This window comes from Mercenaria mercenaria, chromosome 2 (genome assembly GCF_021730395.1).
Source record: "Mercenaria mercenaria strain notata chromosome 2, MADL_Memer_1, whole genome shotgun sequence".
Lineage (NCBI taxonomy): Eukaryota > Metazoa > Mollusca > Bivalvia > Venerida > Veneridae > Mercenaria > Mercenaria mercenaria.
Genome location: NC_069362.1, coordinates 26,985,834 through 27,010,865, shown reverse-complemented (window position 1 = coordinate 27,010,865; position 25,032 = coordinate 26,985,834). Strand labels below are relative to the sequence as shown.

The window sequence follows — 25,032 nt, the reverse complement described above, 5'->3', positions numbered from 1 at the left end:
AGGTCAAAATGGGCCTAAGTCACTCACCCGAGGCAAGACATGTCCTTTAGAAAGAGGCCAAGCATAACCATTTGAACAAATGTAAAATATGTCTGTACAATATTGCTACAGTGTGATTATATCTTTTAGCTAGGGTCTTGGTGTTGCATACAACAAGGATTGGACAGATGCACAGAAAAGCGCAATGCTATAATCCCAGATACTAGTTTTCAACCAGTAAGGAACTAACAAGTCATTAAAATGTTTCTCTAGTTTTAGCTGTGATGGTCACTAAACATGACTAAGCATAACGATTTGAACAAGATAATACTGATAAATCTTATAGATGCTCCCAAAAATATGATTACTGCATACATGTTTTAAAAGAACAAAAGTGGAATTCACTCACTGGGCACGTATAATTTACTAATGTTGAATAAGCAAAGGGTAATAACTCAATGCAATGAAAACTAGAGTTGTCACAGGAGTATCGAATTATACCCCCACAATATGGCCTTGTTAAAGAACTAAGCCAATGTCAAAGCCTACTTGCTTGACCTTTGACCTACTGACCTAAAAATCAATAGAGGTCATCTGCTAGTCATGATCAACCTCCCTATGAAGTTTCATGATCCTCAGTCCAAGCCTTCTCAAGTTATTGTCCAGAAAAGGCTTAAATGTTCCAGGTCACTCTGACCTTTGACCTTTTGAACTCAAAATATATACAGGTCATCTGTTGGTCATGACCAAACTCCCTATTAAGTTTCTTTATCCTAGTCCCAAGCATTATTAAGTTATTGTCCGAAAGCCGTTTAAATGTTCCAGGTCACTGTGACCTTGACCAGTCACCTAATGACCTCAATATATTAGGGGTCATCTGCTGGTCATAACCAACCTCCCTATCAATTTTCATGATCCTAGGCCAAAAGCGTTCTCAAGTTATCATCCTGAAATCATTTAACTGTTTTGTGTTATTGTGACCTTGACCTTTCACCTACTAAACTCAAAGTCAAACTTGACCTGTATTTTATCAACTTACATCTATGTACCAAATTTATGATCCTAGGTCTAAGCATTCTCAAGTTATCATCAGGAAACTGTTTAAATGTTCCAAGTCACTGTGACCTTGACCTTTGACTTACTGACCTCAAAGTCAAACTTGACCTGTTTTATATGATGATACACCTGTGTACCAAAAATTATGATCTTAGGCCCAAGTGTTCTCAAGTTATCATCCGGAAACCGTTTAACTGTTCAGGGTAACTGTGACATTGACCTTTGACCTATTGACCCCAAAGTCGAACGCGACCTGTATTTTCTAATGTTACACCTGTGTACCAAAACTTATTTAAACTGGTCAAGCCTTTCATGAGTTATAAACCGAAAACCGTGAAAACCAACGGATAATCGACCAACTGCCAAGCTCACTCCTATATACCCCTCCCCGCCCAACTTTATTTTGTGGGGGTATAATAATCCGACTGGAATATGAATACAATATGCACTTCTCCTCTTGGGAGTGAAGCTTCCTATGAAGTTTTGATGACTTCTAGCCAGTGGCTGCTGAGAAAGTGTCCAGACAAGAAATGGCGCTACAGTATACTAATGTACTAATGTTGAATTATCAAAGTGCAGTACCTAAGTGAAACATCATTCGGCCAGAACATGAATATGATATGCAAATTTCCTCTTGATAGTAAAGCTTCCTATGAAGTTTGGTGAAATTCCAACCTGTGGCTGGTGTTAAATAGTATGGACAAGAATTGTATTAAAGAATACAATGGCTGACTGATCAAATGGCAATAGCTCAGTGAACAAGAGCTGTCTGATGACAACACGCTAGACTATTCGAAGAATTGATTGAAGAATGGGGTCAAAATACTTCCAAGGATATTCAGACAAAAGAAATAAATAGATTAGACAAACAATGTTCCTGTATTACTTTGATTTCGATAAGTCTTGCACTAAATGGCAATATAAGAGCCAATTTCAAAGTCCAAAAAGGGCCATAATTCAGCTAAAATGGTTATGTACTCTTGCCTACAGATGGAAATCATAATGATAAACAAGTGTTCAAAGTTTAAAAGCCATATGTCAAATAGTTTTGACAAAACATGGACTTGTATGAAAACAGAACCAATTTCAAAGTCCAAAAAGGGCCATAATTCAGCCAAAATAAATGACAGAGTTATGTTCTCTTTCCTACAGATAGAGGCTATTATACTAAACAAGTGATAAAAGTTTAAAAGCCATATGTCAAACACTTTACAAAAAATATGAACTGGTACGAAAAACTTAACCAAGATTTCTAAGTCAAAAGGGGCCATAATTCAGCCAAAATCCCTGATGGAGTTATGTACCCTTGCCTATAACTGGACATGGTGATGGTAAACAGGTGCTGAAAGTTTCAAAGCTTTATCTCAAAAGACTTTGTCAAAATATGAACTGGTACGAAATATTAACCCAGATTTCTAAGTCAAAAAGGGCCATAATTCAGCCAAAATCCTTGATGGAGTTATGTGCTCTTGCCTATAACTGGACATGGTGATGGTAAACAAGTGTTAAAAAGTTTCAAAGCTTTATCTGAAAAGATTTTGTCTAAATATGAACTGGTACGAAAAACTTAACCAAGATTTCTAAGTCGAAAGGGGCCATAATTCAGCCAAAATCCCTGATGGAGTTACGTACTCTTGCCTATAACTGGCCTTGGTGATGGTAAACAAGTGTTGAAAGTTTCAAAGCTTTATCTTAAAAGACTTTGTCTAAATATGAACTGGTACGAAAAACTTAACCAAGATTTCTAAGTCGAAAGGGGCCATAATTCAGCCAAAATCCCCGATGGAGTTATGTACTCTTGCCTATAAACTGGCCATGGTGATGGTAAACAAGTGTTGAAAGTTTCAAAGCTTTATCTCAAAAGACTTTGTCAAAACGTGGACTGGTACAAAAAACTTAACCAAGGTGTGATGCCGACGCCGTGGTGAGTAGGATAGCTCTATTGAAAGGGTAAACCTTTGACCTTTAGCTGTGACCTTGACCTTGAACTGACATGGCTGACTCATGAATTCTGCACAACATCTTGATGGGGTTTAGGAGATACAGAGCTCAAACCTTTGACTTTGAGTTGTGACCTTGACCTTGAGTTGACATGGCTGACTCATGAGTTCTTCAGGTGATCATTTGACCCAAGTTTGATAAAAATGCTTCAAGGGGTTTAGGAGATACAGAGTGGACACAAAATGGAAGGCTCAAACCTTTGACCCTAAGTTGTGACCTTGACCTTGAGCCGGCATGGCTGACTCATAAGTTCTGCACATCGTTTTGATGAGGTGATCATTTGACCCAAGTTTTATAAAATTCCTTCAAGGGGTTTAGGAGATAAAGAGGGGACATGAAATGGAAGGCTAAAACATTTGACCTTGAGTTGTGACCTTGACCTTGAGCCAGCATAGCTGACTCATGAGTTCTGCACATCACCTTGATGAGGTGATCATTTGACCCAAGTTTCATATGAATCCTTCAAGGGAGTTAGGAGATACTGAGCAGACACAAAATGGAAGGCCTTCAAGGGGTTTAGGAGATATAGAGGGGACATGAAATGGAAGGCTAAAACATTTGACCTTCAGTAATGACCTTGACCTTGAGCCAGCATGGCTGACTCATAAGTTCTGCACATTGCCTTGATGAGGTGATCATTTGACCCAAGTTTGATGAAAATCCTTCAAGGGGTTTAGGAGATATAGAGCGGACACAAAATGGAAGGCTCAAACCTTTCACCCGAAGTTGTGACCTTGACCTTGAGCCAACATGGCTGACTCATGGGTTCTGCACATGGTCTTGATGAGGTGATCATTTGACACAAGTTTTATAAAATTCCTTCAAGGGGTTTAGGAGATATAGAGCGGACACAAAATGGAAGGCTCAAAACTTTGACCTTGAGTTGTGACCTTAACCTTGAACTGACAAGGCTGACTCATGGGTTCTGCAATCGTCTTTATGAGGTGATCATTTGACCCAAGTTTCATGAAAATCCTTCAAGGGGTTTAGGAAATATGGAGCGGACACGAAAGTGTTACAGACAGACAGACGGAAGGAGACCATTCCTATAACACCCTACCATTTGTGGCGGGGGCTTAAAAATTATCTGACTGGAACATAAGGTACTATGAACATCTCCTCTTGAAAGTAAAGCTTCTTATGAAGAAAATTCCAACCAATGGTTGCTGAGAAATACTTGAGACAAGAATGGCATTATAGTATACTAATATAAAATAATATAAGGGCATTAACCCGGTGAAATATCATCTAACTAGAACATTCAATATGACATTAAGTTACTATAAAGTTTCATTAAATTCCAACCAATGGTTGCTGCGAAATACTCTTGACAAGGATTGCAGAACAGACTTATGTACAAGGCAGCGACAATATGCTTCTCTTTTAGAAATGTTACAAAACTGACAGAGGATCTTACAAGGATGCTACAAGCAAGCTTTGTGATCCATCAAGTGGTTAATACAAAGATGTTGTTCAACGAAAAGGGGACAAACAAAACCATTAAATCTAAATGAGATTCATGCCAGAATGCTATTGATCAAGTTTAATGTAATTCTGCAACAGTTTCAGAGAATATGTTGTTTAAGTAAAAATTCTGATGCAAAATGATGGAGGCCGATGACAGACAATGGGCCAAACACATGTACAAATGGAACAAAGTTCAAGTGAGATTAAAACAGGTGGATTTTTTTTTCTAAAATTATTGCAATATATCTTTCCTTGCTTTAGAAATATCCATAATTGATTAATTAATTAAATTTTAAAACCAGATTTATATAATGCCCTTTTCACGATAAACATGCTCAAAGGCGCTTTACACATAGCAAACACTGCCACACAGGGTGTTGAATTCATCCTCCACTAGAACAGACACAGAACGATCTGAGCAGACAGACAGCATGAGATAAAGCCCCCAGAAGAGATAGAGAGAAATCCTTTTTGGATACAGGCCTGTCCAGCTAACTTAGCCAACCTCTTTGTGAATAGACAGTCTGGTTCTTTAATGTGCCTGGTGTATAGAACCATTACATGTGAAGCTGTCAGAGGAATTAGGCTTAAAATCAGACAAGCCAAACAATTTGAATAATTCAGAGAGAAAACATTATATTAAGGATAACACAGACCAAGTTTGGTGATGATTCTTCAAGCAGTTCGAGAGGAGATTGTTCAAAGGTTTTCTTATTTTCACCTCTGGCCACCCTTAAAATAAGTCCAGAACCACTAGAACTGAGAGAGGATGTTACATGAAGAGATGTCTTCTAAAGAAAAGAGTGGATGAATAGACATGCAGACAAAAGACCTTACTATCTACTACAAACCAAGACCAGTGATGACCCATCAAGTGATACATGAGAAAGTTTAAAGGTATTTCTAAAAATGGGGATAATTCATGAAATACTGCACAAGTTTAAGTTTGAATCAAATCAATTTAGCAATAACTGAGATAGACTGAAACTGAAATTCTAAGAAAAAAAGAGGATAATTCTTTAAATATTGATGCAAGAGTTATGCACCTTTTTTTAATACGAAAAGGGTGGTTAATTGATTAAGTATTGGTGCTTGCATCATATGGTGTGGATGATAATAAGTTTGAAAGAAACTAGAGATGCTTTTGAGAAAAGCGCACGTCTCCCACAACTGCCTAATCATCTAAATAATAAGTCAGTCTTTATATACTGTTTACTGAATCCACATGTGCATGCCCTTTCTTGACACCAAAAGGACCTCTATACTACTAGTAGTATAGGGGTCGGCTTTGAGGTAAAACTACGCAAGAAATCTGAGTGATTTTGGTAATTCAAGGGCCATGATTCCGAAGTGCCTAGGCTGATTTGGCTAGTTATCAAACTTGGCCGAGCACTTATTGGCAGACACATTTTGTTGAAGTTTGGTGAAGATCGGATGAGAAATGTTTGACTTAAGAGTGCGGACAAGCTTTGTGACAGACAGACAGACAGAAAGACACACACACACACACACACACACACACACACACACACACACACACACACAGATGGGAGTAAATCAATATGTCTCCCACACCACAGTGTGGTGGGAGACATAATTAATTGGTGCCTGCATCATATGGTGTGGATGATAATAAGTTTGAAAGAAATCCATCAAGAAATTATAGAGATAAAGAGAATGCGCATCAAAACTTTAACCAAGGTGCACATGCTGGAAGACGCAATGCATGGACGCAATGCAACTCCCCTTACTTTATATAGTCAAGCTAAAAATAAAAATATTTGCATGTGGCAGGAAACAAGATTGACTTTGCACAGACATTTTGAGATGTTCAATAAGAAAAGAAGAATGAAATATAATAGTGAGAGACACACATACAACTGTACTTATTTTAGAGCAAATGCTAAAAACTGAAAGCGAATGAAACAATTTCATGGGAAGTATAACTTTTTTTAAAGAAGCGCATCAAAACTTGGCTACTGAGTTTGGATAAGAAAATGATATTTTAACAACAGTATGCAAAAGCAACATTTCGAGGGTTCAACGCAATAAGGGCATATCTATTATGCAGATACACCCTTATTGCGCTGAACCCTCGATTTGAGCTTTACAAGCAGCAGTAGGATATTCATACCTGTAGGGAGTCCTCCTTGAGTCATACTGCGTACAGCTTGTAGGACAGTTTCTTGCTGGGTAGATTCCTGTAGTTGAAACAAATGCTCCACTAGAATTTCCGAGGAATACGGCAAAATTCCTACACGTGTTCGGTCTTCACTTATGTCCATACTGTTAAATTACAAACAAGATCAAATGAAAATATTTTACAAATGAGGAATGGTATTTCACAAGCTCTATCTACATAGTTTTCACATCTTAGAAAGAAATAAGGCCATGTCATATTTCTAGTATTATAATTATTTGAGTAATAACATGTTGATGATGCTGTTGTTCCATGTATAGAAGACATTGATCAAATTCATTTGGTCTAAAAAATGTAAAGTAAAAAAAGTATTTCAATATTTCAGCAGAAAAGGCAAATATGTAATTAAAAGGATATTACATTTGTGTCTTAACACACTATTTTTATCAAACTCTTAACAGCAAGTGAAGAAGCCATCAACACTTACCTTCCAATTGTGTTGAGAAGGAAAACTTTCATCAAGGTGTACTCTATTGTTCTGATACTGTCTGAAGAATCTACAACAAACACTACATCCATGGGAGCACGGCAAAAACCTGAAATACAAACACATTGTAACACACTATCCATGGGGGCACGGCAATAACCTGAAATACAGGCAAAGTGTAACATTTGAACTGTTAGGGGCATGGTAATTACCGAATATGCAAACAAAGTGTAATACAATACCCAAGACAGGCACAGCATTTAACTAAATTATAAACAAAGTGTAATTCAATATCCATGTGTGCATGGCAGTTACCTACAAGAGCTGCCAGAGTACAGCAATGCTTTACCATTCAACAGCCTTGTCAATTGAATTAATACAGAGTCGAAAAACATCATTTTGTAGATATGCAAAACAGAGTTATGGAACCTGCACAGTGCTTATAAGTTTATGACAGTGGACAAGTGTGTGAAGTTTCAATCCTTTCCTATTAGTAGGTTCTGATATACATATAAAATTCAACCAAAAAAACTGCTAAGTTGAAAAAGAGGTATAATTTCGTAAAAATGCAAAGTAGTGTTATTGAACCTAAGCACTTCAAGTCATATCATGACAGTGACCAAGTGTGTGAAGATTCAATTCATTCGCATTAGCCGATACTGAGATACCAGCTTACATACAAAAACTGAACCAAAAACAGGGGCATAATTTTGTAAAAAATGCAAAGTAAAGTTATTGAACCTATAGATGACAGTGAACAAGTGTGTGAAGTTTCAATCCATTCCAATTAGAGGATACCAAGATACCAGCCTACATACAAAAACTTAACCAAAAGCTGCCAATTAGAAAAAGGGGCATAACAGGGTATTTTTTCAGTATTTAGGGAATGGTACCGGTACCAGTGCAATGTGGAAAAATCAGGGTTTTTTTTGGTCAAATTCGGAAATTTCTATAAAGCACTTTTTATAGTGATGAATTCAACATAACAACTGAAAAGGCTCTGAACTCTGTTTAATCATTAATACAGTCATTCATTTATCACTTTACATTGCAATCTCTCTGTTTTTAGCAGTCTTTAGCACTTTGAAAGCATTTCATCCATTTGCTTTTTCGGTAGTATTTGCCATTGTGAGACATTTTATCAGTAAAACAGGAATTGATGCAAGTAACCTCCTCTAATAACTTACTAATAGTCTGCTTCGTCCCCAATCTCGCATTCTTTTATAACTGTAGTTACGAAATGTCTGAGTGTGAACACATAATTATGGAGATTATTTATATTTACGGTGTCTATAAAATTTACCCAGTCATAAAAAACAAATTGTTGCACATTTCACAGTAGATTTACTTTCAGTCTTAATTTTTGGAATTTGGATGTTATTACTGATGATTGGGAAAAATGAACACTTTTTGGCATTGTGAACAGTACTGTTTATCATATAAGGAAAACGACCCTGGATTGCTCACCTGGGTTATATGAGCTTTATGTTTCAAATGTCAAACTGATGCTAAAATATTAATTAAGAAAGTAAGCATGTAGGTCACATTCATGGTCACTGAAAATTATTAGATCAGTAGCAAAACAGTAAATCAAGGCTGTATCTTAAAAAACAAGAAAATAGGTCAGTATGTCACATTCATGGCAACTGAAAGTCAGTTTTAAGACTGGAGTGCATATGTACATGTCATCAAAATTTCAAGGCTGTATCTTAAAAAACAAGAAAGTAGGTCAGCAGGTCATATTCATGGTCACTGAAAGTCAGGTTTAAGAGAGGTGTGCAAAACTATGCAATTCATGTCATCAAAATTTCAAGGCTTTATCTTACAAACAAGAGAGTAGGTCAAGGTCACAGTCGGGTGACCCCCTTATCACTTGGGGTCATCAGGTAATTATAATTAAACAGCCTAGGAAATATGATCTGATAATTTCTGAAGTATTTTTTCCTACATGTATATAACTGATATAACAAATGACCCCCATCCCCTGGGGCAGGGCCTCTTTTCACCCCAGGGGCATAATTCGAACAATTTTGTTGGAGATCAACCAGGCAATGATACATACAAAATATCAAAGGCCTAGGCCTTGAACTTTCAGACAGGAAGATTTTAAAAAAATTTCCTATGTAAGTCTTTGTAAAACTTGGGACCCCCAGGGCAGGGCCTCTTTTCATCCCAGGGGCATGATTTGAACAATTTTGGTAGCAGATCACTGGGCAATGCAACATACCAAATATCAAAAGCCTAGGTTTTGCTGTTTCAGGCAAAAGACTTTTGAAGTTTTTTCCTATACAAGTCTATGTTAAACTTGGGACCGTCTGGGTTGGGCCTCTTTTCAACTCAGGGACATAATCTGAATAACCTTGGTAGAGGACCACTAGGCAATGCAACATACCAAATATCAAAAGCCAAGGCCTTGCAGTTTCAGACAAGAAGTTTTTTAAGTTTTTTTTTTCTATATAAGTGTATGTAAAACTAGGGACCCTCGGCACAGGGCCTCTTTTCACCCCAGGGTAATAATTTGAACAATCTTGGTAGAGGACCACAAGGCAATGCTACATGCCAAATATCAAAGGCTTGGATTTTGTGGTTTAAGACAAGAATTTTACTTATACAAGTCTATATAAACCATGTGACTCTTGGGTGGGGCCATATTTGACCCCAGTGGAAATATTTGAACAATCTTGGTAGAAGACCACTAGATGATGCTACATACAAAATATCAAAGCACTATGACCTGTGGTTTAAGACAAGATGTTCAAATTTTTTCCCTATACAAGTCTATATAAACTATTTGACCCCTTGGGCGGGGCCATATTTGACCCTAGGGGGATAACTTGAACAATCTTGGTAGGGGACCTCGCGATAATGCTACATACCAAATATCAAAGCCCTAGGTCCTGTGGTTTTGGAAAAGAAGATTCTTAAAGTGTTCCCTATACAAGTCTACGTAAACCATGTGACTGCAAGAGTTGGGCCATATTGATAATTTGAACAAGGAGCTGCGTTCAATAGATGCTTGATGCCCCCGGTGGCATCCTTGTCCATACAAAGCAACCTAAGTCCAAAATGAGGTCAAGGTCAAACTGAGGTCAGGTGATGTTTGAAGATGAGGACACAGGCTACATCTGTATTAGTATCAATTCATTCTTGTAAGCGGTATTGATGCTAGACAGAACAGTCCCATTTGGTTAACCAACAGACGGCCCATATAAAGCAACCTAAGTCCAAAATGAGGTCAAGGTCAAACTGAGGTCAGGTGATGTCTGAAGATAAGGAATGGTCACAGGTTACATCTACATTAGTATCAAGTCATTCTAGTAAGGGGTATTGATGCTAGATGAAATGGTCCCATTTGGTTAACTTCATACGGATGTACGGACGGATGAACAAACGAATGGATGGACAGGAAATCACTACATGCCTCCCCCATCAGTAGATGCCGGGGGCATAAAAATCTTGGTAGAGGACCACTAGATGATGATATATACCAAATACAAAAGCCCTAGGATCTGTGGTTTTGGACAGAAAGATTTTTTAAAGTTTTTCCTTTCTTTATGGATTTCAATTCTTTGGGCAATTTTGAAAGGAAGCCTCCAAAGGATCATTCCTCTGAAGTTTGGTATAAATCTACCCAGTGCTTTAAAAGAAGAAGATTTTTACAGAAATTGTTGACAAATGACACACAATGCACGACAGACAATGAACGGTCACAAAATAATAAATAATAATAATAAAAATAATGGCTTCCTTTTTATTCAGTTTTGAATTGATTGTTATATAATTCAATTTTTGTGCATATGTAAACATTTAATTAGCAGTTAATCTTTAGCCTGTTGGCGGCAAGTAATTCTGCCTTTGCGACTAGTGCAGACCAAAATAAGTGCACATCTGTACAGGCTAATCATGGTCTGCACTATTCACTTTTCAGTCAGTATATTTTCAGTCAGCACCATTTTGAATAGTAAGTGGTACTGCGCAAATTGAATGATGGAACAGTCCATTTTAGAAATATAGCAGGTTATGGTTAAAACAAGTTACATTTGGTAAATCCTGATAAAATTCTATTTTATCCAAAAGCTGATCTGCAAATCAACATCAATCACCTTTGTCTGATAAACTGTGACAAGGGTATTATCCCTCAGAAAATATCAAAAATTGCAGACAATTGGAAATGCTGTATGAATCTTGGTTGGGTTTTCATTGTTTACAGCTTTAGAAAGGATAACAACACATACCAAACAGACAGTCTGAAAGTTGGTCTGATGCAGTGGCGCCATCTGTAGTTCTTCCTGTTGGACAAGTGGTACACAGGAAGCTCTCGTCTGCATCTCTGTACTTGTTCACAGCACATGGTTCACAGCTTCCAGGATTAGTTGAGCCAGCAGAAACCTCTGTACCACTCTTACATGGCTCTAATGCATACAAAAAATTGTTACAAAGTTACGAGCATCACCCCCCACAAACCTGCTCCCGCCCACACACCCCGTTTTTTTCCCTTCAAAACATCCACTTCAAAGTATAATATCACCCTTAACAAACAGTTTTCATAAAATATATTGGCAACCAATACACAGTCCTTGGGCAACATACTAAACAAGAGCACAGCTTGCGGGTGCCATTGCTCTTCTGCAAGTGCTGGACAATATTTAATAAAAGAGTTATTCATCAGATTTTCAAAAAATGTATAAAAAGGGTCATAATTCTGACAAAATGCAGATTAGAATTATGGCCTAAATAGTCAACTAATGACGATAAACAAGTGTGCCAAGTTTTAAAGCTGTAGCTATTATTATAGTTTTTGAGAAAAGGTGGACTTAACTAAAATTTTTACCAATGCCAACAATATTTCACAGATTCTTTTCAAAATTCAGACAGTCAAATCATCAAACAATTGATTTTGAAAATGTCTGGAAATGTATACTCGGTAATTAATTTTTAAAAGTTGATAATCTTAAATGTCTGTAACCTTGACCTTTGAGATAGCAATGCACTCAACACATCACCTTGCAATGGTGAATATTAATGCCAAATTAATTGAATACACATCCAACTATGAAAAAATCTCTGACTGGACAAAGAGAACTACAAACAAGAGATGTTCCATGAACATGTATGAACCCCACCCACCCCCACCCAGTGGCCAGTCAGTAACGGAGGTGACAAAGAAATACCAAATAATGAATGAGAAATAACTAAGGGGCATAAGGGTTGCCTAAAGCCAATCATCCTATCAATCTGAAGGGTTTTGCTCAAGGGCTTCTCAAGAGTCTGTGCAGAAATAGTCTTCTATGTTTAGGTTGCTTTGACCTACTGATCCTTAAAAAATCAGTAGAGGTCATCTTCTTTATTAGCCCAATCATGCTTTCAAATTTGAAGATACTAGGTTTTTAATTTACCATAAGACATAATTATCAACTTTCAGGTCCCTGTGACCTTGACCTCTGACCTATTGATCCTTAAAAATCAGTAGAGGTGATCTTCTTTATTAGCCCAATCATGCTTTCAAATTTGAAGATACTAGGTTTTCAATTTACCATAAGACATAATTATCAACTTTCCGGTCCCTGTGACCTTGACCTTTGACCTAATGATCCTTAAAAAATCAGTAGAAGTAATCTTCTTTATTAGCCCAATCATGCTTCCAAATTTGAAGATACTAGGTTTTCAATTTACCATAAGACATAATTATCAACTTTCAGGTCCCTGTGACCTTGACCTTTGACCTACTGATCCTTAAAAAATCAGTAGAGGTAATCTTCTTTATTAGCCCAATCATGCTTCCAAATTTGAAGATACTAGGTTTTCAATTTACCATAAGACATAATTATCAACTTTCATGTCCCTGTGACCTTGACCTTTGATCTACTGACCCCAAAACAACAGGGTTAACAGAGTGTTAACAAAGTCTTTGTATGATTTACCCAAATGAACTAGTTTTTAACCTCAGGTAAACAAGTTTTAAACTGGACTTAGAATTCACAAATAGTTTTATGAACATGGGGCAGAAAATGTGGCCTCTAGAGTGTAAATGTCCTATTACTTGGACTAGTGTTCAATCTTTGACTATCTGGTATTGAATTTAGAGACTTTATTAAGGAAAACATTACTACCAAGTTTTTTTAGATTGGGCCAAAATTGTGCCATTTACAGTGTCAAAAAGTGAAACTATTTAGGACAAATGACACACAATGGACATAGCTTGATCAAAATACCTCATCTTGAGCACTTTTAGCTCAGGCGTGCTAAAAATGGTTTTGACAATTAATCTCAAAGTCAGCATGCATAATATTTTGCATTTCCAGTTTCTCTTTTTTCTACTTTAAGAAAACTTCATAAACCAGGACAAAACTCACCTGTACATAAACTCCTCTTAAGAACCAGTCTGTAAGGCAGCATATCAAACCTTTCAGTAACAAAGCTCACCTGTACATAAACTCCTCTTAAGAACCAGTCTGTAAGGCAGCATATCAAACCTTTCAGTGACAAAACTCACCTGTACATAAACTCCTCTTAAGAACCAGTCTGTAAGGCAGCATATCGAACCTTTCAGTGACAAAGCTCACCTGTACATAAACTCCTCTTAAGAACCAGTCTGTAAGGCAGCATATCAAACCTTTCAGTGACAAAGCTCACCTGTACATAAACTCCTCTTAAGAACCAGTCTGTAAGGCAGCATATCAAACCTTTCAGTAACAAAGCTCACCTGTACATAAACTCCTCTTAAGAACCAGTCTGTAAGGCAGCATATCAAACCTTTCAGTAACAAAGCTCAATTTATCATTAGAGGCAATGCTTGCAATGTTGTTTGTTGTTGTTGCAGCATCCACAACAGTTACAAGTATTCCTGCATTCTTTGCATTTGTTGCCACAGTTTGTAGTCTCCCTGAAAAGGAAGTAATTCTAACAATTATATCAACAGTTGATGTAATTTATAAAGTATGCATTTACAGTAGAGGATGTTTCAAACAATGGATACATTCTCGTGCTTACTGCTAACTGGATTTCATGAAGTACTGCTCACTGGACTTCTGTCAATGACTGGTCTTTTAACTTCAGTTAATCACTGCTCACTGTACCTCTATAAAATACTGCTAACTGGACTTATGTCAATCCCTGTTCCTGAACTTCTTTCAATCACTGCTAACATGACTTCTGCGAATCACTGCTTCCTGGACTTCTCTCAACCACTGCTCAAAGGACCTCTGTCAATCACTGCTTTCTGGACTTCTGTGAATTACTGCTTTCTGGACCTCTGTCAGTCACTGCTCACTGGATTTCTGTCAGTCACTGCTTTCTGGACTTCTGTGAATTACTGCTTACTGGACGTCTGTCAATCACTGCTTACTGGACTTTTGTTGATCACTGCTTAATAGACTTCATTAAAGCACTGCTTACTAGACGTCTGTCAATCACTGCTCACTTGACTTCTGTCTATCAGTGCGTACTGGACTTTTGTAATTCACTGTGTATGGGACTTCTGTAAATCACTGCTTATGGGGCTTCTACAAGTCACTGCTCACTGACTTCCATAAATCACTTCTTACTGGACTTCTGTAAATTACTGCTTACTGAAATTCTGTGAATCACTGCTTACTAGAATTGTGTCAATCACTGTTCACTAGACTTCTGTAAATCACTGCTCACTGTACTTTTGTCAATCACAGCTTACTGGATTCCTGTTAATCACTGCTTCTTACTAGACTTCTGTGAATTACTGCTTACTTGATTTCTGTTAATCACTGCTTACTTACTTTTGTCAATCACTGCATACTGACCTCTGTCAATTACTGCTTGTTGGACTTCTGTGAATTATTGCTTACTTGACTTCTGTCAATCACTGCTTACTGGACTTCAATAAAGTAATGCTTACTCAGCTTCTGTCAATCATTCCTTACTTGACTTATGTACATTACTGCTTACTGAACTTCTGTGAGACACTGTTCACTAAGTTCTGTCAATAACTGTTCACTGGACTTTTGTGTATCACTGCTAACTGTTCTTCTGTCAATCACTGCTAACTGGATTCATGTTAATCACTGCTAACTGACTTCTGTCAATCACTGCCTACTGACATCTGTCAGTCACTGCTTACTGGACTTTTGTTGATCACTGCTTAATAGACTTCATTAAAGCACTGCTTACTAGACGTCTGTCAATCACTGCTCACTTGACTTCTGTCTATCAGTGCGTACTGGACTTTTGTAATTCACTGTGTATGGGACTTCTGTAAATCACTGCTTATGGGGCTTCTACAAGTCACTGCTCACTGACTTCCATAAATCACTTCTTACTGGACTTCTGTAAATTACTGCTTACTGAAATTCTGTGAATCACTGCTTACTAGAACTGTGTCAATCACTGTTCACTAGACTTCTGTAAATCACTGCTCACTGTACTTTTGTCAATCACAGCTTACTGGATTCCTGTTAATCACTGCTTCTTACTAGACTTCTGTGAATTACTGCTTACTTGATTTCTGTTAATCACTGCTTACTTACTTTTGTCAATCACTGCATACTGACCTCTGTCAATTACTGCTTGTTGGACTTCTGTGAATTATTGCTTACTTGACTTCTGTCAATCACTGCTTACTGGACTTCAATGAAGTACTGCTTACTCAGCTTCTGTCAATCATTCCTTACTTGACTTATGTACATTACTGCTTACTGAACTTCTGTGAGACACTGTTCTGTCAATAACTGTTCACTGGACTTTTGTGTATCACTGCTAACTGTTCTTCTGTCAATCACTGCTAACTGGATTCATGTTAATCACTGCTAACTGACTTCTGTCAATCACTGCCTACTGACATCTGTCAGTCACTGCTTACTGGACGTCTGTGAACTTCTGCTTACTGGACTTCTGTCAATCACTGCTCAAAGGACCTCCGTCAATCACTGCTTGCTGGACCTATGTGAATAACAGATTACTGGACTTCTGTCAATCTCTGATCAAAAGACCTCTGTCAATCACTGGTAACTAGACTTCTGTCAATCAATGCTCACTGATTTCCATAAAATACTGCTAACCAGACTTTTGTTACTGAGACACTGCTCACTGGACCTTCTGTCAATCACTGTTTACTGGACTTATGTGAAATACTTCTTACTGGACTCCTGTCAATCACTGCTTACTGGATTTCAATAAAATGCTGCTTACTAGACTTCTGTCAATCACTCCTTACTGGACTTCTGTAAATTACTGCTTATTGAAATTCTGTGAATCACTGCTCACTAGAATTCTGGCAATCACTGTTCACTGGACTTCTGCAAATCACTGTTCACTGTACTTCTGTCAATCACTGCTAACTGGATTACTATTTCTCACTGCTTACTGACTTCTGTCAATCACTGCCTACTGATCTCTTTCAATCACTGCTTACTGGACTTCTGTGAATAACCGCTTATTGGACTTCTGTCAATCACTGCTCAAAGGACCTCTGTCAATTACTGCTTACTGGACTTCTGTCCATCACTCCTTACTGGACTTCTGTTAATTACTACTTACTGAACTTCTATGAATCACTGTTCATTGGAATTCTGTCAATCACTGCTCACTGAATTCCATTAAGGACTAATTACCAGACTTCTGTTACTGAGACACTGTTTATTGCACCTCTGTCAATCACTGATCACTAGACTTCTATTAATCACTGCTTACTGCACTTCCATTAAGTACTGTTTACTGGACTTCTCAGTATCTTGTGATCAACTAAAAACTGGAATTCTTTAAATCACTGCTCACTTGACTTCTGTGAATCACTACTTACTGGACTTCTGTCAATCACTGCTTATAGAACTTATATGAAGTATTGCTTACCAGATTATATAAATCACTGCTCATTTAACTTCTGTCAATCACTGGTAACTAGACTTCTGTTAATCACTGCTTACTGAACTTCTGTCAATCACTGCTTACTGGACTTCTGTGAGTCACTGCTCCCTGGAATTCCATAAAGTACTGCTTACCAGACTTCTGTCATGCATTGCTCACTGGACTTCTGTCAATCTCTGGTTACTAGACTTCTGTTAATCATTGCTTACAGGACTTCCATAAAGTACTGCTCACTGGACTTCTGTCAATCACTGGTTACTAGACTTCTGTTAATCATTGCTTACAGGACTTCCATAAAGTACTGCTCACTGGACTTCTGTCAATCTCTGGTTACTAGACTTCTGTTTATCACTGCTTACTGGACTTAAATAAAGTACTGCTCACTGGAATTCTGTCAATTGCTGGTTACTAGGCTTCTGTTTATCACTGCTTACTGGACTTCCATAAAATACTGCTAGCTGGACTTCTTTTTTTATCACTACATACTGAACTTCTTTTAAGCACTGCTTACTGGACTATGGTTTCAGGGGTTAATGAAGTTATTTTTGACATAATTTTTACCCATCACCGCGATAAAAAAGTAATTTATGTCAAAGTTTTAAATGATGTACAAGTCAAGCATCTGGCGTGTTTATGCAAATAATTGTCTAGTCTTTGAATTACAATTGCAGGCCTGGAATGGTCATAGCACAGCTTAACCTGTACTTGCACCAGGAATGACATTTAAAATCAAAATACTGCTCACCTACAAAATCATATATCCATGGCAAATGCAAGATCAATTTTCAAATGCTTTTTCTTCAAGTCTGCTCCCTGTATGTCTTGCATATATGATATATATTTATGTTCAAATATATTTTACCTCTATAAATGAAAACATTGAAACTAAGGTGAACTTGGAACTATTCTAGGTATCTTTAGCAGAAGCTATACAATTACTTGTGTCATAACTCATGCCTAGTATAAACAGCAGCTACAGACCTTTGACATCTGTGTCAAGCACTTTATCTGTGAGCACCAAAATAACACGTGCCACACGAAAGTCTGTCCTAGAAGTGTGACTCTGTAAGCCTTCTTCCATTGCTATAGCAACATCATCAACATGGTCAACAAAGAGATTTGTGATCTTTGAATACAGAAAACTGAAACAACAAAAAAATAGGGTCCTCTTTTCCAAAGTAAACACAATGACAAAAGTCCCAATACTTTAAATAAACATCAGTTTTGTCAACCAATATATTTACAATCTTTGAATTAACAAGAGCTGTCTGTAGCACACTCAACTTTTCTCAGTTTCTCAGTGTTTGACTCTGAATTTGAGCCTTGCCAACAAAAACTTATGAAAATTTAATAAAAACTTTCTAAGTTAAAAAGGGGCATAACTCAAAATTCATATTAGAGTTATGGGGATTGTTTCTCCTGGTACAGACTGATAGTTAATAAATATTTTAAGTTTCAAGTCGATAGCTTTGATAGTTACAGAGATATTTCACTTTATCAAAAACTAACCAACAGCAACGCTGATGCCAACGCCTTGGCTCTACTTTTCTTCAAAATGTCAAGCTAAGAACAAGAAATGTGTACATAGTACCCCATTGCCCCCATTATGGGATGTTAGGGTACAAAGTAAAAGAAATTGCCCTTTATCTAAAGTACTTTTGTACTTAAGTTATGGAATGGAAAAGAAGTATGACTGCATTTTAATTCAACCTTTGTGGAAGTTTGCACAATGTAAGAGAAAAAAAATGACATAAAATATTTGATGCTCTTTGACTCCTACCTGTGTCCTTGACTTTTGTGCTAATGGTCTTGTTCTTACACTCAACACATCATGATGTAATGGTGGATGTATGCACCAAATGATATAACTTGAGGTCTATAGGTAGGTCTTACAATAAATTGTCTAGTTATGTTTAATATTTGTGCCTAGTTATCTGAACATCCATTCCTTCATACCTCTTATAGACTGGCTACAAAAAATGATGACCTTGACTTTTAAGGTTCTATGGTGAATGTACCAGATATATGAATATCAATGGGCAAATAACAAAGTAATCAACCAGAATCTTGACCTTGGACCTATACACCTGAGTTTTGTGCTCTCCATGTTGTCTTGATGAACTTAATAAGTGATGCTAGTTTAAAAAAAAATCCTCGCAGTTTAGAAGATATATGGTGGATACAAAGTTAAGGTGTTTGACCTCCAAACGTGGACTTTACCTAACACATAGCCACCTGGGTTTCACACTCTGCAAATCATCTTTACTAGGATAACAGCTGATGCCAGTTATATGAAAATCTTCCAATCAATCAACAAGAGGGCCATGATGGCCCTAAATCGCTCACCTGTTATCATTGCACTTGAGGACAAGAAGGTCCTCACAAAAAATATCTAAGTCCAAAGGACTGGAACAACAAAGGAAAGAAATTTAACCAAAAAGAAAAAAAAAATCTTACAAGGTATAGATATGTCAAAATACACCTAAAAATTGGAGGTACCATCCATGTTGTACCACAGAAAAGTGGTCTCGGTTTTTCCCTACGGCCAATAATAAAAAAGTTACTAAAAATTAGCTATTTATATTAACGTAAAAGGGAAGTAATTAAAAAGAAAATTATTGTAAGTGATCAAAAGAAGGATCTGCCAAATAAATCTGTTGACATAAATGAAATTTCAGATCAGTATCTTCATGAGTTACGGAGATATACCCATTTTAATTTGAAATAAAGGGAGGTAATTTGACATAAAATCAGTCCATAGTTATCTACCCTGATTGGCTCAGTCCAACTAATGACAATAATGAAATTTCAAATAAGTCCTATAAGTACTTACTAATATAAATCCATTTTGATTATAATCAGGGGAGGAAATCAGATATAAAACTAGAAAATGTTTTTGTAAAAAAGCGCATGTCTCCCCCAATGCAAAGTCCTATAGGCACAAAGTCAATAGGGGTCAGGAGCGAAAGTCAAAGAGACACTGATGGTTGGCTGCAATAGGGATCATCTACTTGGCATGTCCAGTCATCCCGCTAAATTTCAACACTCTTGGCCTAGTGGTTCTCAAGTCACTGTTCAGGCTCCTGTGACCTTGACCTTTGATCAAGTGACCTCAAAAAAAATACGGGTCATCTACTCTGCATGTCCAATCATCCTATTAAGTTTCAACATTGTAGGTCAAGTGGTTCTCAAGTTATTTCCAAAAAATGATTTTACATGAACAGGCCACTGTGACCTTGACCTTTATTAGACTGACCCCAAAATCAATAGGGGTCATCTACTCTGCATGTTCAATCATCCTATGAAGTTTCAACATTCTGGGTCAAGTGGTTCTCAAGTTATTGATCGGAACTGGTTATCAATGTTCAGGCCCCTGTGACCTTGACCTTCAATGGAGTGACCCCAAAAACAATAAGGGTCATTTACTCTGCATGAACAATCATCCTATGAAGTTTCAACATTCTGGGTCGAGAGGTTCTCAAGTTATTGATTGGAAATGGTTTTCCATGTTCAGGCCCCTGTGGCCTTGACCTTTAACAGAGTGACCCTAAAATCGTTAAGGTTCATCTACTCTGCATGACCAATCATCCTATGAAGTTTCATCATTCTGGGTCAAGTCATTCTCAAGTTACTGACCGGAAATGGTTTTCAATGTTCGGGCCCCTGTGACCTTGACCTTTAATGGAGTGACCCCAAAATCGATAGGGGTTATCTACTTTGCATGTACAATCATCCTATGAAGTTTCAACATTCTGGGTCAAGTGGTTCTCTAGTTATTGATCAGAAATGGTTTTCAATGTTCAGGCCCCTGTGACCTTGACCTTTGACGGCATGACCCCAAAAACAATAGGGGTCGTCTACTGTTTATGACGAATAATCGTATCAAGTTTCAACATTCTGGGTCAGGTGGTTCTCTAGTTTTTGATTGGAAATGGTTTTCAATGTTCAGGCCCCTGTGACCTTGACCTTTAACTAAGTGACCCTAAAATCAATAGGGGTCATCTACTCTTTATGACCAATCATCCTATGAAGTTTCAACATTCTGGGTCAAGTGGTTCTCTAGTTATTGATCGGAAATGGTTTTCAATGTTCAGGCCCCTGTGACCTTGACCTTTGACGGAGTGACCCAAAAATCAATAGGGGTCATCTACTCTTCATGAACAATCATCCTATGAAGTTTCAACAATCTGGGTCAAGTGGTTCTCTAGTTATTGATCGGAAATGGTTTTCAATGTTCAGGCCCCTGTGACCTTGACCTTTGACGGAGTGACCCCAAAATCAATAGGGGTCATCTACTCTTCATGACCAATCATCCTATGAAGTTTCAACATTCTGGGTCAAGTGGTTCTCTAGTTATTATTCGGAAATGGTTTTCAATGTTCAGGCCCCTGTGACCTTGACCTTTGACGGAGTGACCCCAAAAACAATAGGGGTGGTCTACTCCAGCAGCTCTACAACCCTATGAAGTTTGAAGGTTCTAGGTCAAATGGTTCTCCAGTTATTGCTCGGAAATGAAGTGTGACGTAAGGACGGACGTATAGAAGGACGGACGGACAGACAGGGCAAAAACAATATGTCTCCTGGGGGAGACATAAACAATATGTCTCCTGGGGGAGGCATAATAACTCTGGAACCTACGATTGGATCTGATTTGTCATGGAATCCAAGATTTATTGTTGTTGAAGATATTTTGGAAGTTTGTATCAAATAAAACCATAAATGAAGTCTCTATATGGCTGCAAAAGCCAAAATAGCCAATTTTGGACCTTTAAGGGGCCATAACTCTGGAACCCATAATGGAATCTGGCCAGTTCAAGAAAGGAATCAAGATCTTCTGGTGATACAAGTTGTGTGCAAGTTTGGTTAAAATCAAATCATAAATGAAGTTGCTATTGTGCAGACAAGGTCAAAATAGCTAATTTTGGCCCTTTCAGGGGCCATAACTCTAGAACCCATTATGGGATCTGGCCAGCTCAACAAAGGAACTGAGAAGGAAATTCAAAGGAAGTTTGATTAAATTCAAATCATAAATGAAGCTGCTATTGTGCAGACAAGGTCGAAATAGCTAATTCTGGCCCTTTCAGGGACCATAACTCTGGAACCCATAATGGAATCTAGCCAGTTCAAGAAAGGAACCAAGATCTTATAGTGATACAAGTTATGTGCCAGTTTGGTTGAAATCAAATCATAAATGAAGCTGCTATTGTACAGACAAGGTCAAAATAGCTAATTCTGGCCCTTTCAGGGGCCATAACTCTGGAACCCAAAATGGGATCTGGCCAGTTCAAGAAAGGAACCAAGATCTTATCGTGATACAAGTTGTGTGCAAGTTTGATTAAATTCAAATCATAAATGAAGCTGCTATTGTGCAGACAAGGTCAAAATAGCTATTTTTGGCCCTTTCAGGGGCCATAACTCTGGAACCCATGATGGGATCTGGCCAGTTCAAGAAAGGAATCAAGATCTTCTGGTGATACAAGTTGTGTGCAAGTTTGGTTAAAATCAAATCATAAATGAAGTTGCTATTGTGCAGACAAGGTCAAAATAGCTAATTTTGGCCCTTTCAGGGGCCATAACTCTAGAACCCATTATGGGATCTGGCCAGCTCAACAAAGGAACTGAGAAGGAAGTTCAAAGGAAGTTTGATTAAATTCAAATCATAAATGAAGCTGCTATTGTGCAGACAAGGTCGAAATAGCTAATTCTGGCCCTTTCAGGGACCATAACTCTGGAACCCATAATGAAATCTAGCCAGTTCAAGAAAGGAACCAAGATCTTATAGTGATACAAGTTGTGTGCCAGTTTGGTTAAAATCAAATCATAAATGTAGCTGCTATTGTGCAGACAAGGTCAAAATAGCTAATTCTGGCCCTTTCAGGGGCCATAACTCTGGAACCCAAAATGGGATCTGGCCAGTTCAAGAAAGGAACCAAGATCTTATCGTGATACAAGTTGTGTGCAAGTTTGATTAAAATCAAATCATAAATGAAGCTGCTATTGTGCAGACAAGGTCAAAATAGCTAATTCTGGCCCTTTCAGGGGCCATAACTCTGGAACCCAAAATGGGATCTGGCCAGTTCAAGAAAGGAACCAAGATCTTATCGTGATACAAGTTGTGTGCAAGTTTGATTAAATTCAAATCATAAATGAAGCTGCTATTGTGCAGACAAGGTCAAACTAGAAAATGCTTTTGTAAAAAAGCGCATGTCTCCCCCAATGCAAAGTCCTATAGGCAAGAAGTCAACAGGGGTCAGGAGCGAAAGTCAAAGAGACACTGATGGTTGGCTGCAATAGGGATCATCTACTTGGCATGTCCAGTCATCCCGCTAAATTTCAACACTCTTGGCCTAGTGGTTCTCAAGTCACTGTTCAGGCTCCTGTGACCTTGACCTTTGATCATGTGACCTCAAAATAAATAGGGGTCATCTACTCTGCATGTCCAATCGTCCTATTAAGTTTCAACATTGTAGGTCAAGTGGTTCTCAAGTTATTTCCAAAAAATGATTTTACATGAACAGGCCACTGTGACCTTGACCTTTAATAGACTGACCCCAAAATCAATAGGGGTCATCTACTCTGCATGTTCAATCATCCTATGAAGTTTCAACATTCTGGGTCAAGTGGTTCTCAAGTTATTGATCAGAACTGGTTATCAATGTTCAGGCCTCTGTGACCTTGACCTTTAACGAAGTGACCCCAAAAACAATAGGGGTCATTTACTCTGCATGAACAATCATCCTATGAAGTTTCAACATTCTGGGTCGAGAGGTTCTCAAGTTATTGATTGGAAATGGTTTTCCATGTTCAGGCCCCTGTGGCCTTGACCTTTAACAAAGTGACCCTAAAATCGTTAGGGGTCATCTACTCTGCATGACCAATCATCCTATGAAGTTTCATCATTCTGGGTCAAGTCGTTCTCAAGTTACTGACCGGAAATGGTTTTCAATGTTCAGGCCCCTGTGACCTTGACCATTCACAGAGTGACCCCAAAATCGTTAGGGGTCATCTACTCTGCATGATTCATCTTCTTACAAAGTTTCAACATTCGAGGTCAAGTGGTTCTCAAGTTACTGACCGGAAATGGTTTTCAATGTTCAGGCCCCTGTGACCTTGACCTTTGATGGAGTGACCCCAAAATCGATAGGGGTCATCTACTTTGCATGTACAATCATCCTATGAAGTTTCAACATTCTGGATCAAGTGGTTCTCTAGTTATTGATCGGAAATGGTTTTCCATGTTCAGGCCCCTGTGACCTTGACCTTTGATGGAGTGACCCCAAAATCAATAGGGGTCATCTACTCTTCATGACCAATCATCCTATGAAGTTTCAACATTCTGGGTCAAGTGGTTCTCTAGTTATTGATCGGAAATGGTTTTCAATGTTCAGGCCCCTGTGACCTTGACCTTTGACGGAGTGACCCCAAAAACAATAGGGGTCGTCTACTCCATCAGCCCTACAACCCTATGAAGTTTGAAGGTTCTAGGTCAAATGGTTCTCCAGTTATTGCTCGGAAATGAAGTGTGACGTACGGACGGACGGAGGGACGGACAGGGCAAAAACAATATGTCTCCTTGGGGAGACATAAAAAGCTATTTTTGGCCCTTTCAGGGGCCATAACTCTGGAACCCATGATGGGATCTGGCCAGTTCAAGAAAGGAACCAAGATCTTATGGTGATACAAGTTGTGTGCAAGTTTGGTTAAAATAAAATCATAAATGAAACCACTATCGTGCAGACGAGAAATTGTGGACGGACAACGGACGAAGGGCGATCACAAAAGCTCACCCTGTCACTACGTGACAGGTGAGCTAAAAAATATTGTATTGGACCACAAGTTAAGCTATTTCCAATATAACCAAGTGTGACTTTGACCTTAAACCTAGTGGCCTGGGTTGTTCACTCTGCATGTCAGCTTGGTGCAGTAAAAATTGTTTGTTTAATGAAAACTTTCCCAGAAATTGAGACAATAGGAGTGATCGTGTTTGTAAACAAATCCATTGTATTTTCTATTTTTAGAACTGATAAGACAAAGACCGGGTGGGCCGACGCCGAGCGTCCATGTTTTT

General features: G+C 38.1%; 1 protein-coding gene across 1 annotated transcript in view; it reads right to left on the bottom strand.

Moving 5' to 3' along the window:
* LOC123562048 (uncharacterized) overlaps positions 1–25,032 on the bottom strand; it is a 332,465-nt gene that overhangs the window by 88,644 nt on the left and 218,789 nt on the right. Inside the window, exons 48-52 of the mRNA XM_053524913.1 lie at positions 17,946–18,106; positions 13,834–14,013; positions 11,366–11,542; positions 7,131–7,239; positions 6,638–6,789 (exon numbers count right to left, since the gene is read on the bottom strand). Of these exons, the coding sequence (XP_053380888.1) occupies positions 6,638–6,789; positions 7,131–7,239; positions 11,366–11,542; positions 13,834–14,013; positions 17,946–18,106 (779 nt within the window). The remainder of the gene's footprint in view (positions 1–6,637; positions 6,790–7,130; positions 7,240–11,365; positions 11,543–13,833; positions 14,014–17,945; positions 18,107–25,032) is intronic.